The sequence below is a fragment of the Wickerhamomyces ciferrii genome, contig 00080, assembly GCF_000313485.1.
Source record: "Wickerhamomyces ciferrii WGS project CAIF00000000 data, strain NRRL Y-1031 F-60-10, contig 00080, whole genome shotgun sequence".
In the NCBI taxonomy this organism is placed as follows: domain Eukaryota; kingdom Fungi; phylum Ascomycota; class Saccharomycetes; order Phaffomycetales; family Wickerhamomycetaceae; genus Hansenula; species Hansenula ciferrii.
The window spans coordinates 55718-71416 of record NW_011887660.1 but is presented as its reverse complement, the minus strand read 5'-3'; the positions used below and the strand labels follow the sequence as shown (position 1 = coordinate 71416).

Here is a 15699-nt window from a genome sequence, read left to right as displayed (position 1 = left end):
GTTATTAAATTGTATATTATATGAAGTTTTTATGTTTATAAATTGGCGTGTGTTTTATTATTAATAAATATATATGGAAATTTTACATTTGATTAGGGTCTGGTCTGATTTAAATTGTTGTAATTTAATAAACTACGTAGCGCCAGTGCCTAGCAATATATACTAAGTACAATAATATTACAATGTTCTATATATGTTATATATTCTAGACTCCATACAAATAAACCTTTGTATTCGATCAATATATAATTTAGCTAGTCACGTCGACGTACGTACAATTTCAATATATTAACATGGTTTAACTCAACAGGTATATTCCATCATACCCATTAAATATTACCCATGAATTGATTTTCATGTTAGCTTTGAATCAAATTAATATATCAAATATATAGTATTGAGTTTTCATTATGAGTTTAGTATCATACAAGTTAAGCAGGGTTCAGTATGTACTATGAATTGTGTATTTAACTGCCTGGGTACTTATAAATTATCATGCAGCAGCACAATTTAGTATGTTTTTCATCACGCATAATTACGGCCTCGTCGAAGGTTTATAATTGAATAGTTTTTCCGTAAATACTTTCAAAGGATCAACAATTTCCAGATTAAGTTCATTGTTTCAGTTCAGTTGAAATCTTGGTTTCTAATATCTCGTATAATTAGCTCTCATTTGAGTAAATCATGGTTAAAACAAGTCTTTATTATGTATTGATCACATTTCTAATTCTTTGTTCTAATATCCATTGTAAAAAATCTTCAGAAAATGTATTAAAGAAAGACTCAATAGTTACAACAAATGATAAATTACCTCCAATGATTCATCAAGGATTCAAATGGAACACTGAAAATAAAATTGCAGCAGCATGCAGGTTCTTTAGGTCTTAGTGAAGTAGGTATTACAATTGGTGGTATTAGACCTTATTGTTCCAAGAATGGTGCTATTACATTTGGATCTAAGACTTATTGTTTTAGTTGGTTAGTATCAGGATTGATGATGTTTAATGGATTTGTTTATGGATTTATTTATTCGTTACAATATTTGGGTGAATGTTTGATTTATTGGTTGATATTTGGGAAAAATGTTTGTGGGATGGAGTTTTGTACTTGGTTAAGATCTTTTGTATGAATGTTGAAGTTATTAGATTATAGTGGAATGAAATTGATGGTGACCAATAACATTGTTTTTTATTCAATTTGAATAGAAGATCAGGTTGATATTTGGTTAAGCTAGTGATTATAATCTTTGTTATAAAAGTACCAAAAGTACTAAAAGTATCAAATATCAATGATTAACAATTCGTGATGTACTTTGGTATAATCATTAATATAAACTTATTATAACATTAAGTTAGATATCAACCACTAGTTATATATACATATATATAGCCAGAACTATTGATGAAGGTACGTAATATAGCTCTGAATATAATCAAGTAATACTTAATCCTATATAATAATCTTGAAACATGTATGTAAACCGATTGAAGTCAAAAGCTCAACGACTTAACGTATTCCAAGACTATTCATATACTTAGACAAAATCACTAAACTCCATATCTTCAATAATAAACCAACAGTACGTCGTTCTTAACACTTGTATAACTTAATGACTTATGTAATTAAAATTGTTTGTTGATGATAATAAATTAGCCGCTGATCAGAAATTATATATAAAAACAAACAATTTGCCACTTTTTTATACACCTAATATTATATTTATATAGTGCACAATATAATTGAATTATGAATTTCACTAGAGAACCTGGACGATATTCGTTTTTAATTTAATCTCAGACCTGGAAGATATATAGGAATGGTTGAGAATGGTATATCTCAATATCAGCTTCAGTACCTGTTCTACACCTTAATGGTCAAATTAATTGTTATAATCAACTACTAGTTGAATGAATAACAAATTTCTAGTTTAATGATTTGATGATTTGAATTATTACCAAACAATTCATCATTTGAATACATGAAGCTTTTGATCTTTAACCACTAGTAATTTTGTATACACTTGATCAGTTGTTTCAGGGTGTGTTCTTCACCTCCAAGATTTCCGATTTCCTTTATGCATATGTCACCCCATTTTAATAAGGCTTTAACAACATTATTTAGCTTAATCTGGGGACATAAAAGTTCAGGTGTACTATGAGTTTATGAGTTTATATGGATATATATGGTATTGTTCTTAAGTCCTTTTAGTAGTTATGAACAACGTTGTATTATCGGTTATGTATTCCTAATACAATATCGTAAGTTTATTAACTACAAAGATATCAATTCATATCATATATCATATACTAAATCATAACACATAACTGCATAACACTCTACTAAACCATAATTACTCTATTAAACCATAAGTACACCATCCAACTAGCTAGCGCTAGTTGAATCATCTCTTAAATAACAACTCTCTCAACTTCATATCATCAAAATTATCATTCTTTTCTTTATAATATATTTTTAAAAATTCATTAAATTTATCAAGACTTTTTGGATATCTATGTTGATTGTTTAGTAAGTAATCTTGGACATACTTATTCACATTTATTTCAAACTCTTGATCTGTTAATGTATAATGATTTCCAGCTGTTCCAGTTGTTGAAGTTGTTGTTATACTTGATGTATTTGTTGATGTAGAACTTATTGAAGAACTTGAAGAACCAGATGATATTGAAGAACCTGAAGATATAGAACTTGAAGGAGATGTTATTATCTTGGAACGATCCATTTCTAATCCAACCAATTCATTAAAAGATGTTAAATAATCATCATCTAAAAACCCCTGTACACCTTGTACACCCTGGACTTCTTGAACCACAGTATCTTGATTTGAATTTGAATTTTAATTTGAATCAAATAAATCATAATCATTCTCAACCAATTCAATAGGTTTCTTATTCTTTGAAATCCCATTTCTTTTCTTAAATTGAGTTAACCAACCATGACTAAAACTTGATATTCTTTTGGGATCTTGAACACCATAAATTGAAACTAATTTACACCAATGTTGTCTAAGCATTGGTTCATTAATAACTTGATTTTCTTGTAATGCTGATTGAACAATTTTATCCATTTCTTTATTTATTTTATCATATTTGAAGTTTAATTTCCTTTTGGAGTTTCTTAAGAATTCATTTGAATTGTTATATAATGATCTTAGGTTTTGTTCATCTTTTAACCATTCACTAAAACTTGATGTTGATATTGAATATTTGGTTTTGAAATGGTTCACGGTTTCAGCTTGTGAATTTTGTGATTTATGATGATGGTTTAAGATCATTATTTTCTGTTCTAATGTAGTTCTTGGACGTTTTGATATTTTATTCATTTTGATATTGATTGATCCCTTGATGATGGTGGTAATGGTTATGGAATACAATTATGGATCTTTCAATCTTTATAAATAAAACCCGATTTAAACGACAAGAATAGTTACTTAATTGTTATTAGTTCACTTCTGAGTTTAAAATGCAATCCCCAGTACAATTGCAGATCTGAATTAAATCTGTTCTAATCACCGTAAATGAGTTTATACTACTTTCCATAATTCGCGTATGTAATCAATAATCATTAGCTAATATTAACACTTGTTTATACAGAACTACTAACTTTCTTTAAAATGGTTTCATAACTAACTTCACTATAATCAGTACCTTGAATATCAGCAGCAACACCATTTAAAGCTTTTCTTAAAGCATCTTTTGATGAAGCATAAACCATTTTGGATCTAATTGGTGCAGTATCTGGAGACCAAGCGAAAAAGATAATCTTGGATCTTAAACCTTCACCACTTTCATATTCAAAATCATAAACTGCATAAAGTGAATCATTTTCTGGTAATTTACCTAAAAATTCATCATAATCCTTGGAAGTTGAAGTTTCTTTAACAACAATTTCAGTTTTTGATGAATTTAATTCATACAAGATAAATTTAAATTTTTTACCTAATTTTAATTCATTAAAAGCTTTTAAAGATTCATCAGCAACAACAACACTGGAATTGTTAGTAAAATAACCCTTGATAATCCATAGTTACATAACATACCCTGATCTTGACTAGTTTCATCAATTGTTAGTAATCCAATCCCCTAAAAACTTGTTTAAAACAACCATTATGATCCTCTGTGTCCATAGAATTCAATGATATTGGTTATAACTCACCATATTGTAATTATTTACTTGTTATTATCAAATTTTGTTGGTTTGTTGTTGTTTAAAAGGGGCAATCAAAGTGGTTTTTTGAAAAATACGTGGAATTTTGGGAATCGGGTTTCGCGAACAATAAATAGAGCCGGGTAATGTTTTGGTTTTTTATAATTATATATTATATTGTTATTGATATTGATATTGTTAATTGTTATATTGTATTATATTGCTGGTGATATATCGGTTCAGTGGTATTATCATAGGTTCTGTTACTATATTGGTTATCTTGTTGTTGATCAGAGTTTTAGTTAGATTGGTATTGGTATTATTATTGGTATTGGTATTGGTAATATTATCATCATGTCAATTGAATCAAGAATTAATCAATTGGAATTCCAAATTGATACTCAACAAAACATTCCATCTCAAGTAAACAAACTAAACAATTATATAAATCAATTCATCAAATCTCAACCATCAATAACTAAACTATTCCAATTCTTAAACAATTCAAACATTCATTTTTATTATAATCAAGAATTTCAAAATATAAATGAATTAGATGTAAAAAGACAATTCATAAACTCCAACTTACAACAAATAACAAATCATGTTGAAAATTTATTAATTTTACAAAATATGGAGAAAAAACAATTGGAATTTGGAATTATAAATAAATCTAAACAAATTGAAAATCACTTTGAGAGGTTAAGAGAATTGGAGTTTAAATATAATCAATTGATTTTAAGATCTATAAATTTATTACAAAATTTTCTGAAATTGAATGAGAATATTAAACGGTGTTCTATGAAACTTCAACGAAGCTGAACCAGTATTGTGAGCATTAGCGTTAGTTCCTTTGGAACCAGAATTGTGAGTGATAACGACCACTTCAACTTTAGTTGAAGCAGTATTGTGAGCGCTAGCGTCGTGGAACGTTAGTGGAACTATAGAATCTGTGAAACGATTAGTGAAACAATAGAATCTGTGGAATGTCAATGGAACAATAGATATATAGTTTCATTATGAAACAATAGAATAAATACTACATTGATCAAATCTATTTTCAATTCATATCATATCATATCATATATACAAGTTATAATAGATTAAACTCTATTCTTCAAGAATTTTATTCTCATTAATTTCAAGATTTTCATCACTTTTATAAACTAAATCAATAAATTTTTCAATTTGTTGAGATAATAATAAATTTTTAATTTGTTTTGTATTTTCAATTATTGGTTCTAAAGACTTGATGAATGGTTCAATATGTTGGACATTAATATTTTCATTAATTTTATCTTGTTCTGAAGTTTTTATATTAGTGGATTTTTCATTTAATGAGTTCAATATGGTTTCTGATTGGAAAAATTCTAATGATAAATTTGATACAATTTTAATAATTTGTTTTATATTATCAATTTTTTCAACATGAGATGAATTTATCTTGATTAAATCAATTATAAATGCATGTAATAACTTCTTCTTATTTGTAAATAACGAATCTATTGGATCAATATGTTCAATATTTAAATTTTCCAATTTCTTGATTAATATAGGCGAAGGATTTTCAATATCAATTATTAATTGTTTTAAATTAATATAAAATTCATCTTCAGGTTCCACATATTTAGCAATTTTTAAAAATTTTGGTTTTTTTGGAGATCTTTTACCTCTGTTAAAATCTTGAACAATTCCATAAGCTATATTTTTAACTTGTGGATAATCATTAGAATCAGATTCTTCTAATTTGATATATTCATTAACTTTACGTTTAATTTCATCCTGATCATATGATTGTTTAATCTCTTCAATTTCAAAAAAATTAGGTGGTAAACGTATAACAAATTCCATAATAAACAAGATTAAATTATTAATTTCAGCATGTCTAAATTGTCTCTTTTTTGATATATGTAAAACATCATCTATGAAAGAATTCATCAATTTTTGCTTTTTAATTAATAATGAATCTTCTGGTTTTATATCTAGTTTCAATTTACTTATTTTCAATTTTAATGATTCAGAAATTGAATCAATATTTATTTTTGGATCTCTATAATAAAAAATATTAAATTCTTCATCAGTCCCAGAATTAAATCTAATATGCTTATTCATTATAAATTCTGGACAATTAATAGGTCTTTCATTATAATTATGATTTAAAAATAATGGATTTTGATAATTATTTGATAAAAAAATTATTGGAGTTGAATCATCTTTATGAAATTGATTATTCCAAAGTGTTTTCAGTGAATTTTGTAAAATTTCTTGATTTTCCAATATTATTGATGAATCTGTTTTGATTAGGGTATTAAGGGAATAAAATTGTGTATAATTATCAATTGAAGTTATTGATTGAATGAGTTTGAATAAATGTTTATAATTTGGTTCATAATCAATTGTTTCAATGTTGTATTTTAAATTTTTATTGAATTTATTAACTTGGGTTCCATCTTCTTGTGTTGTTGTTAAATGCATTGTTTCATTCATTAAATCAAATTTATTAAATTGGAATTCATTTATATAAAATTTTGATAATCCAGGATAATAATACATTGAATCTGTAAATAATAACCTATAAATAATATTCATGATTAAATTCTTACTGAACTCAATTCTTTCAATGGATTTATCAGATTCATTCTTAATTATTGTTAAATATTGTGCTAAAAGGGGTAAAAATTCATTAAATTTTGATTTGTTTTCAATTTGATAAAAATTCCCAAGAATGAATTTATCCCATGGTTTTACCAAATTTGAATTAAATTCTAAATATTCTTTTAAACTTGGGAAATATTGGAATTTATCAGAATCTTCATAAAACTCTGAATGAATAAATTGTAAAACACTTGACCAAACGTTAACTATATCATATTCTTGTAAAATATCCAAATCTGATATTGAATTTTGTGTTAATATTATAGATCTTATAAGATCAATTGAATTTTTTTTAATATTTGATAAAGGAGTTTTAGAATTTAATTGATGATTCTTAAATATAAAATCTTCAAATTTTCTTTGATTAATTTTTTCTAAATCAAAATTAAACTGTTTCTTTGGAGTATTATAAACATACTTATTACTAAATGAAATTGATTTATATCTTGAGCTTAAATTTGTTTCATAATTTTCAAAATTTAAAATTTCATCAGCTTGAGGAATCTCAGTTAAATTGACATCATCTTCTTTTTCATTTATATATTCATCAATAACATATGGAGTTATAACATCTGTTAAAGGTGGTAATAATCCAAATTCTTGAGAAACTAAGGTAGCTAATTCCATTGGAGTTGAAATTTCATTTGTTTCAGAACCTGGTTTTGGTATCTTACCGAATTTAATCACAGGATACTCTAATTCTGTGAAATGTTTCCTATGTGATAATATGAAAGATGGAACAAGGGCAATCAATTCATTTGAAGATGTTAAATCTGTTTCAATGAATTTTATTTCACCAACCAAGGGAAAATTTATAGTTTTTGAAATTAATTCATTATATAAAGGATGTTGAATATTTATACCAATAGCTTTTATGAATGGAAATATTTCTAATGCTTGGATTTTCAAATCTAAATCTGTGGTTTCAAATTTAAAAGGAATGGATTGAATTAAAGGTTTTGCAACATTAAACCCTTTAACACCTTGATATTGGAAATTCCCATGTTTATTCTCCACAAAAAATAATTGTTTTGAAGATTTAACAAGTTTCTCATCTGATTTAAAAGCATCTAATGGATCTGAATTTTTTTTAATTAAACCTTTTGTAAAAAACCCATGAATCTTATTTTCTAATATTCTTTCAAATATAGGTAATGATCTTAATTTAAATTCATTATCTTTATGAAATTGACCTAAAATTTGGAAATGAAACTTAGAATTCTGATATTTAGAGTCCATTTCAATTAATTGTTTATAATCTGCCAGTGTAAACCTCGCCAAGTGTTTATTTATCCGTATAACTTTCTTTGTTTCATTATTATCTTGTTTACTTGATTTTTCAGAAAATTCTTCAATCGTTCTAATCATTCTCCAATATGGTAAGATCTGATTGTTTTTGCTTTGCGTTTTCAGCATTGCAGAAGCACATTTAAAGACCCGCATGGACATCTTATCACAGAATATTGGGCTTTTATCTTTTGGTATTTGATCTAGTTCAAATTCTAGTTTATTACACTTTAATTTTCATTGAGTATAAAAGAATTTAATTAAATGTTGCGCGAACCGACCGTTTAAATTTTAAAACTTTTCAATTTATAAGCATTTTTAAAAGATTTATATAGTTTTATTGAGATATTTAGTGGTGATAGAAGACTAGGAGGATGTTTAGATCTATTTTCAGAGTACCCAGTGGGATAAGAGGTGTTTCCTCCAAAAACTTTCGAGGAATAAGCTCCATTATCAACCAAAGAATACCCAAAGGTTATACACAACCAACTCCAAAATCATCAGATTTAATTATAATTGCAATGTCTTCAGGAGTAGATTCATCAGTGGCAGCATTGTTATATAAACAGAAATATGAGAATTGTTTAGGGATTTTCATGGAGAATTGGAGTCAATTGGATAATGAGCGTTGTTTGGAACAAGATTGGAAAGATGTCCAATTAGTGGGAAATCAATTAAATTTACCCATAGAACGAGTTAATTTCGAAAAAGATTATTGGATTGAAGTATTTGAACCAATGTTGACAAGTTATAACAAAGGTTTAACACCAAATCCTGATATTAATTGTAATAAATATGTGAAATTTGGAAGTTTAATTAATTATGTTTCTAAGAAATATAAAGATCAAAATTGGTGGTTAGTTACAGGTCATTATTCAAGAATATTACAAAATGACACCACAGGGGAATTACATTTATTAAGATCTTATTATCCAGATAAAGATCAAAGTTATTATTTATCACAAATTGAAACAAATGTATTGAGCAGAGTTTTATTACCAATTGGTCATTATACAAAACCTGAAATACGTAAATTAGCCCAGGAAAAAGATTTAGTAATTGCAGATAAAAAGGATTCACAAGGCTTGTGCTTTGTATCACAAACACAGGGGAACTTTAACAATTTTTTGAAAAATTTCCTTATGGATTCACCAGGAAATATTATAACTGAAGATGGTAAAATTTGGGGTAAACATGATGGACTTTGGAGTTTAACTTTAGGACAAAAATGTGGAATATCAATGCCTCAAGGTGATCCTAGATATAAAGGTGTTTGGTTTGTAAGTGAAAAGAATTTTGAAACTGGTGATATAACAATTGTAAAAGGTGGTAATAATGATAAATTATTTAAAAAAATTGTCTATGTCCAAGATTTTATTCCATTGGGTGATGATTTAGATATTACAAAGATGGAAGGGCTCACTGTACAATATAGATCATTACAATCACCAATCTCTTTGAAAACTATAAATTATTCAAATGGGAAATGGATATTCACTTTAAATGATAAAGCAAGAGCTATATCACCAGGTCAATATTTAGCTGTTTATCAAGGGGATAGATGTTTAGGATCCGGTGTTATCGAGGGGGCAGAGTAATTGTGGTGATGGAGAATAATAGTAACTACTTGTACATAGATTATTGGTGTTTTAATGGTGGTTTTTTGGGTAAAATAATTGTAAATAATTGAAATTTAGTATATTGTAGTCCCGTAGTCCCTGGGTAGTCACTATATTTATAGACTAGTCCATATATCACGTGAATAGTCTCCCTAGTCTCCAGTCTCAAAATTCCCAAAATCAAAACAAATTCAAAGAAACGAAACCAATTAAGGAATCAAAACAGATCTAAAAGAAGTCAATTAAAGAAGTCTTCAAAGGGAGAGACTAGTAAGACAATGGCATGGCCTTATTCAACTCCCAAGGTGGCTCAATTGCCAGGTGGTTCTGCTGGTGCTCAAGGTGGTGATGGTGGTGCTCAAGGTGATGCTGGTGATGCTGGTATTATTCAGATTAGTTCAGCTAATAATAAAGGTCAACCATATGCTATTTTAACCAAGAATTCAATCTTACTTTATGATGAAGCTACAGACTCGGTGATCTCTACACATGATAGATCTCATGATTCTTTGGAGAAATACGGTGTCAATTTATCAATGAAGAGAAATTATGATGATTCTTTAATTATTATTCAAACTGATCAAAATTATTTATTAATTTACATAATATTAAAACCACAAGATGATGAAATATTATCTGTTTATCATGGACATAATGGGAAATTATTACAAAATGGGAATGTCATTGAAACAAAATCTCAATTTTTCAGTAATACTGAAATATTAGAAGAACCAATAAAGAAATATCAAATTAGATTTAAATTGTTTTTAAAAATATCAAATGGTATAATTGATTATCAACCATTGAATAAATTGAATTTATTATTAGTTACACAAATCAATACTCAATTAATCAATTTAGAAAATAATGATAATCAACCCTTGGACTTGGGGTTATCACCTGATAATCATGTCAAGAAAATTATACATTCTTGTTATAAACCACATTTATTTGCATTTAAATTAAACAATGGAAACATTTTATTCCATAATAGAACTGGATATCTTAAATTTGATAAATTTACTGAACCTTCATATTTCCAAGGTTGTCAAAATGGATCCATAAACCCCAGATATAAGATTTTAGTATTTATATTTGATTATAATAAATTAATTTATTATAATTATGATATTCAACAAAAAATTAAAGAAAAAGATCTAAGTTCATTTAGTTCAAGTCCTATAACTAAAATTACATGGGATGGGAAAGGTGAATCATTAATTGTTTTGTTCCAAAATGGGAATTGGTTAATAACTTCAACTTTTGGTTCAATAATTTTTAATTCTTTAGAATATGATATTCCTAAATCATGGTTAACTTCTATTAAAACATTAGATATTGTATCAAGAGGTGATAAATTAATTTTATCAGATGGGAACACAATATTTCCCTTAGAATTAATTAAACAATTATATTTATCAAAACAAACAAATCATAATTTGAAAAGACCTGTATTGATCCAAGGTTCTAATGTTCATATTTATACTGGTTATGAAATGAATCCAACCTCATTAAATAAACCATTTGATTGGAATATTATTAAAATTCCAATGGATATTCATATTCAAATTCCCCAAATCACTTATTCATCAATTTCAATAGATGGGAAATATCTCGCTTTGACAAATGAAAAATCTTTATTAATTTATAGTTTCCATGGAATGGAATGGAGTTTTTATATTAATGATTATAATTCAGAATTAAAAATTGATCAATTAAATTGGTTTGAAAAATTTAATTTATTAATTGTTACAAATAAGACAAGTATAAATTCTGAATTAATTATTTTAAATTTTAGGAAATTTAAACATGAAGAGACTTTTAATTCTAATTTGATAATATTTAAATATGATTTTGATTCAAATATTAAATTGATTAACTCTTTAGATGATGATATTTTGGTTTTCACTGAGGATAATAAATTTTATCAATTTAAAATTTTACCAAATGGAATAAGTTTCAAGATTGATTTAATTAAAATTTTATCAATAAATAAAAATTTTAATGAAGATGATAATAATTTCCATAATATAATTAAAATAAACTCAAAAGATCCAGAGAATAATGATTTATTAGTATTGAATAATGGTGAATTATTATATTTAAATTACAAGACAGATAGATATGAAAAAAATTTATTATTAGATAAAATTGAATATATCTACAAGATTAATGATGAAGAATATTATTTATTCAATGGTGATTCAATCTTCCTAATTAAAAAATTATCAAATTTATTAACCACCAGGGATCCAACCTCTTCAATATTAAAAATTTCAATCGATGATGAATCAAATCATCCATTTCTATTAATTTTAGAAAAAGGTTTAATAATATCTTTAAAAAATTCAATCATCAAGAAACCTAATTTGGAAATAAATCAATTAATTACCAAGAATTCAATTTTCCTACATGATTTAATAAGATTTGAAATTACAACCCAGAGCCCTATAGAGATTTTCCACAAGTATCAAAAATATAAAAATTTCCAATATAGTTTAGAATTATTATTATATCAATCCATTATAAATTCTTTAGATATTGAAAAATTAATTAAATTAATCAAGATTAACCCCAGTTGGGAATTAAACATAATTTCTAAATGTTTAAGAAAAATAGATCTAAAATATTGGGATCTTTTATTTCAAAATTTTCAAAAAACTCCTCAGGTGTTATTAGATCAATGTATTGAATTAAAACAATACAAAACATTAGGTAATTTAATTATAATTTTTTTAAATTATACTAAAGAGGAAACAATTGATGATGATGGGATCTTGAAAATTTTAAAGATTATTTTTAAAGAAGCTGATAATGATGACGAATTATATAAGATTGGAGTTGAATTAATTGGATTTTTGAAAAAATTAGATCCTTCGGGTGAATTATTAAAGAAAAGTTTAAAAGAGTTGAAAGAAGATGTGAAAACAGGTGTATAGAGATGATTGATATGATTACATGAAGATATATCTATGAATATGTATGTATTTAATGACCGTAAATTCCCATTTATATAACCCTATAACCACTTAGTGACCCACAGCTAGTGATAAACTTTAACCCATTTTTTAATAGTTAATCCATCATGTAATTCTTTAACTTCATTCTCTAATTCATATCCAAATAAATAAGGTAAAATTTTAAATTTCAAGCCCCAAAATCCAACACAAGATATTAAAATTAATGGTGATAATATATAATAAGGTGGTAATCCACCTAATTTAGCTTGATTACTATCTTTTGTGAAGAATGGACTTATAATAATAAATAATGTAACAAAGATTATTAAAATTGTACCTATTCTAGAAGCTCTTATTGATGCTCTTGAATGTGGGAAACGATATCTAATTATAAAGATACCTATTGATGTAAGTAACAAGAAAATTTGACCTGTATAACCTTCTAAACTTATAATATAATTAAAAGAATCACCACCTTGAGGTAATAAATATAACCAAATACAATTTGTAAAACAAGTTAAAACAAGACAAGTTATTGGAGTTTTGAAAATTTTGGAATTTGATGCAAAAAATCCACTATATGGGAAATAACCTTCTCTAAAAATTTCTTGATTCATTCTAACTAATGAATAAATAACAACAAATACATTTGATGCTGATGATATGGCAATTGATATTGTTATGAATTGTCTACCTAATTTATAACCAAATATTTTTTCAAAAAGGATTGAACCGATTAATGGACCAATTTCCATGATTTCATCATGTGGAATGATTTTTAAATATGCTATATTGATTAATGTAAAATTTAATAATGCAAGGATTAATGATATTGGACCTGCGATTTTAAAAGTTCTATTTGGGTTTTGAATTTCACTTGATAGAGTATGAACAGAACTCCAACCACCAAATGTAAAGAAACAATTTAATAATGATGATGATAAACTTGAAGTTGTTACTATGGAAGAATCTTGGAATTTGAAAACTTCATCCCAATGGAAATGATTTGGTAAACCTGTTAGTTGGGTTGGTGTTATAAGGACATAAATACCAGTTATTGTCATTATTGCAACAAGGAATAATTTTAAAGCACCAAGGAAATTTTGAACAAAAAGTCCAGTTTTAACAGAAATACCATGGACCAGACAAGTTATTATTATAAGTCCCATTCCAATATTACTTGATGCTTGAGAAGTTTCAATATAATCAGGTTCAAACCCCAAAGCGAATAATAGATATTTCCCAAATACCAAAGCATTTGTAATAGACATACTGAAAACTAGTTGAAATATTGCAAAAACAACGCTAATCAATAAAAAAGGTCTTGGATATATGAATTCAAGAAATACTTTTGTACCACCTGATTTAGGAACAATGGACCCCAATTCTAAATAAATAAATAATCCAGCAAAAGCCATTAAAGCAGCTATAATCCACATAATAAAGAACAATAATGGTGAACCACCAACACCTTGAAACACCAAAGCAGGAGTAGCCCAAATCCCAGAACCAAATATCCTACTAATAAACAAGACAATTGTAGAGAAAACACCAAATTGACGTCCTTGAGGTAAATTTTCTAAATCAACTTGTAATATTGAATCATTGATTTCCTTTGTGGACCCATAATCAAGAGCATTCTCAGAGATTAATTGTTCATCTGAAGCATCACTATTTGATCTTGAATTGATTTCCACTATGAATTGATCCTTATAAAGATCATTAGACGAAGACATCTTTGAATACCTTGAATATCAAATAAACCACTAGGAATTTATTGGAATCTCACTTGTTTAAATACTGATAAGTGATAAGATAAGCCTAGTACTCAAAGATCATGTCTATAACCACTTGTTCCATGATGCATACTAATATCCTTTTATTACAAATCATTTCTATCCCTATCAAATCACCACAGTTTAATAAAACACTGTGTATTGAAAATAACCATTTACAAATTGTAATGATTAGTATTAAATGTGTCTAATTAATGCCACAGTTTATATTGATTATGTAATGTTCTGTGAATGAAGCCCTAATCATGTGATTTAGTTGACTTTCATGTGACTTTTAATTTTTCATTGTTTTGATTTTTAAATTAATTTGTTTTGATATTGATATTGTTATCTTGACTATTATATTGATGGTATATTGATATATGGGATTAAATAGTCATCAAATATGCCACTGGTTTATAGTATCAGAAAGTACTCCTTCTGCAAAAACAACGGTCAATGGGAACACTTCCCCTCTAGAAATGATCTTGTCTTGATGGTTAATAATATTCAAATCACTGGTAATTCAATGGATTATATATTCAAGATATTTTGGAAATCAACTTTATTAGTCTGAAGAGACCTTTATTTATTATATAGTTATTGTTATTATACTAACCATGCACCACAGGAAGAATTAGATGTTAAGAAAATTCATAAATTTGATGAAAATTTATCAATATATTCTAAAAATCCATCAATTGGTTTCAAATATCAAATTATAAATGAATTACATCAAATTATAACCAAAAGATTTCAAATTAGTTTTATTAATCCAATGGAATATCAAAAATTTATTTATTTGTTACAACAAAATAAATTTAATATTAAAGATGATTCAACAACTTCATCATCAACTCAATTTATTCCAATGTCACAAATTAATCAACCAATAGATTTTATGAATCAATTCCAATCTCAACCAACAACTCAACATTTAAACACTTCAATTTTAAGTCAACCAATCTTACCAATGATTCAACAAACTCAACCTGAACAACAAGTTCAACAAACTCAAAAAAATGATATATCATCAGATTTTTTATCAAAAATTCTTAAACCTACAAAAGAAAAAACTGAATTAAATGACTCAGAATTAAAAAATTTATTAATTGAAAAATTAAATGATTTAAATTTTATAAAATTTGTGGAAAAAATTGAAAAAAATTTACATTCTTTAAATGAAAGTAATGAAAGTAAATAATGTGAAAAATATTAATAATATGAATAAAAGAATTT

At 26.2% G+C, this 15699-nt stretch overlaps 8 protein-coding genes across 8 annotated transcripts; 4 read left to right on the top strand and 4 right to left on the bottom strand.

Annotated features, from left to right (window-relative positions):
* Positions 1-2854: 2854 nt before the first annotated feature.
* BN7_3032 (DNA-binding domain-containing protein) lies at positions 2855-3340 on the bottom strand (the record flags this gene model as incomplete). Its single annotated transcript, XM_011276365.1, has 1 exon — positions 2855-3340. One exon carries the CDS (start codon positions 3338-3340, stop codon positions 2855-2857), a length of 486 nt encoding a protein of 161 aa, XP_011274667.1.
* Positions 3341-3603: 263 nt separating this feature from the next.
* On the bottom strand, positions 3604-4055 carry COF1 (cofilin; the record flags this gene model as incomplete). Its single annotated transcript, XM_011276364.1, has 2 exons — positions 3604-3977; positions 4049-4055. 2 exons carry the CDS (start codon positions 4053-4055, stop codon positions 3604-3606), a joined length of 381 nt encoding a protein of 126 aa, XP_011274666.1.
* A 463-nt stretch (positions 4056-4518) lies between these two features.
* BN7_3030 (uncharacterized protein) lies at positions 4519-4986 on the top strand (the record flags this gene model as incomplete). The annotated part of the gene is made up of 1 exon (XM_011276363.1): positions 4519-4986. One exon carries the CDS (start codon positions 4519-4521, stop codon positions 4984-4986), a length of 468 nt encoding a protein of 155 aa, XP_011274665.1.
* A 288-nt stretch (positions 4987-5274) lies between these two features.
* Positions 5275-8268, bottom strand: BN7_3029 (uncharacterized protein; the record flags this gene model as incomplete). Its single annotated transcript, XM_011276362.1, has 1 exon — positions 5275-8268. One exon carries the CDS (start codon positions 8266-8268, stop codon positions 5275-5277), a length of 2994 nt encoding a protein of 997 aa, XP_011274664.1.
* A 212-nt stretch (positions 8269-8480) lies between these two features.
* SLM3 (tRNA-5-taurinomethyluridine 2-sulfurtransferase) lies at positions 8481-9704 on the top strand (the record flags this gene model as incomplete). The annotated part of the gene is made up of 1 exon (XM_011276361.1): positions 8481-9704. The coding sequence occupies one exon, from the start codon at positions 8481-8483 to the stop codon at positions 9702-9704; it is 1224 nt and encodes a 407-aa protein (XP_011274663.1).
* A 299-nt stretch (positions 9705-10003) lies between these two features.
* Positions 10004-12664, top strand: RIC1 (Ric1p; the record flags this gene model as incomplete). Its single annotated transcript, XM_011276360.1, has 1 exon — positions 10004-12664. One exon carries the CDS (start codon positions 10004-10006, stop codon positions 12662-12664), a length of 2661 nt encoding a protein of 886 aa, XP_011274662.1.
* A 104-nt stretch (positions 12665-12768) lies between these two features.
* BN7_3026 (APC family permease) lies at positions 12769-14421 on the bottom strand (the record flags this gene model as incomplete). Its single annotated transcript, XM_011276359.1, has 1 exon — positions 12769-14421. One exon carries the CDS (start codon positions 14419-14421, stop codon positions 12769-12771), a length of 1653 nt encoding a protein of 550 aa, XP_011274661.1.
* Positions 14422-14866: 445 nt separating this feature from the next.
* On the top strand, positions 14867-15664 carry BN7_3025 (uncharacterized protein; the record flags this gene model as incomplete). The annotated part of the gene is made up of 2 exons (XM_011276358.1): positions 14867-14981; positions 15096-15664. 2 exons carry the CDS (start codon positions 14867-14869, stop codon positions 15662-15664), a joined length of 684 nt encoding a protein of 227 aa, XP_011274660.1.
* Positions 15665-15699: the final 35 nt, after the last annotated feature.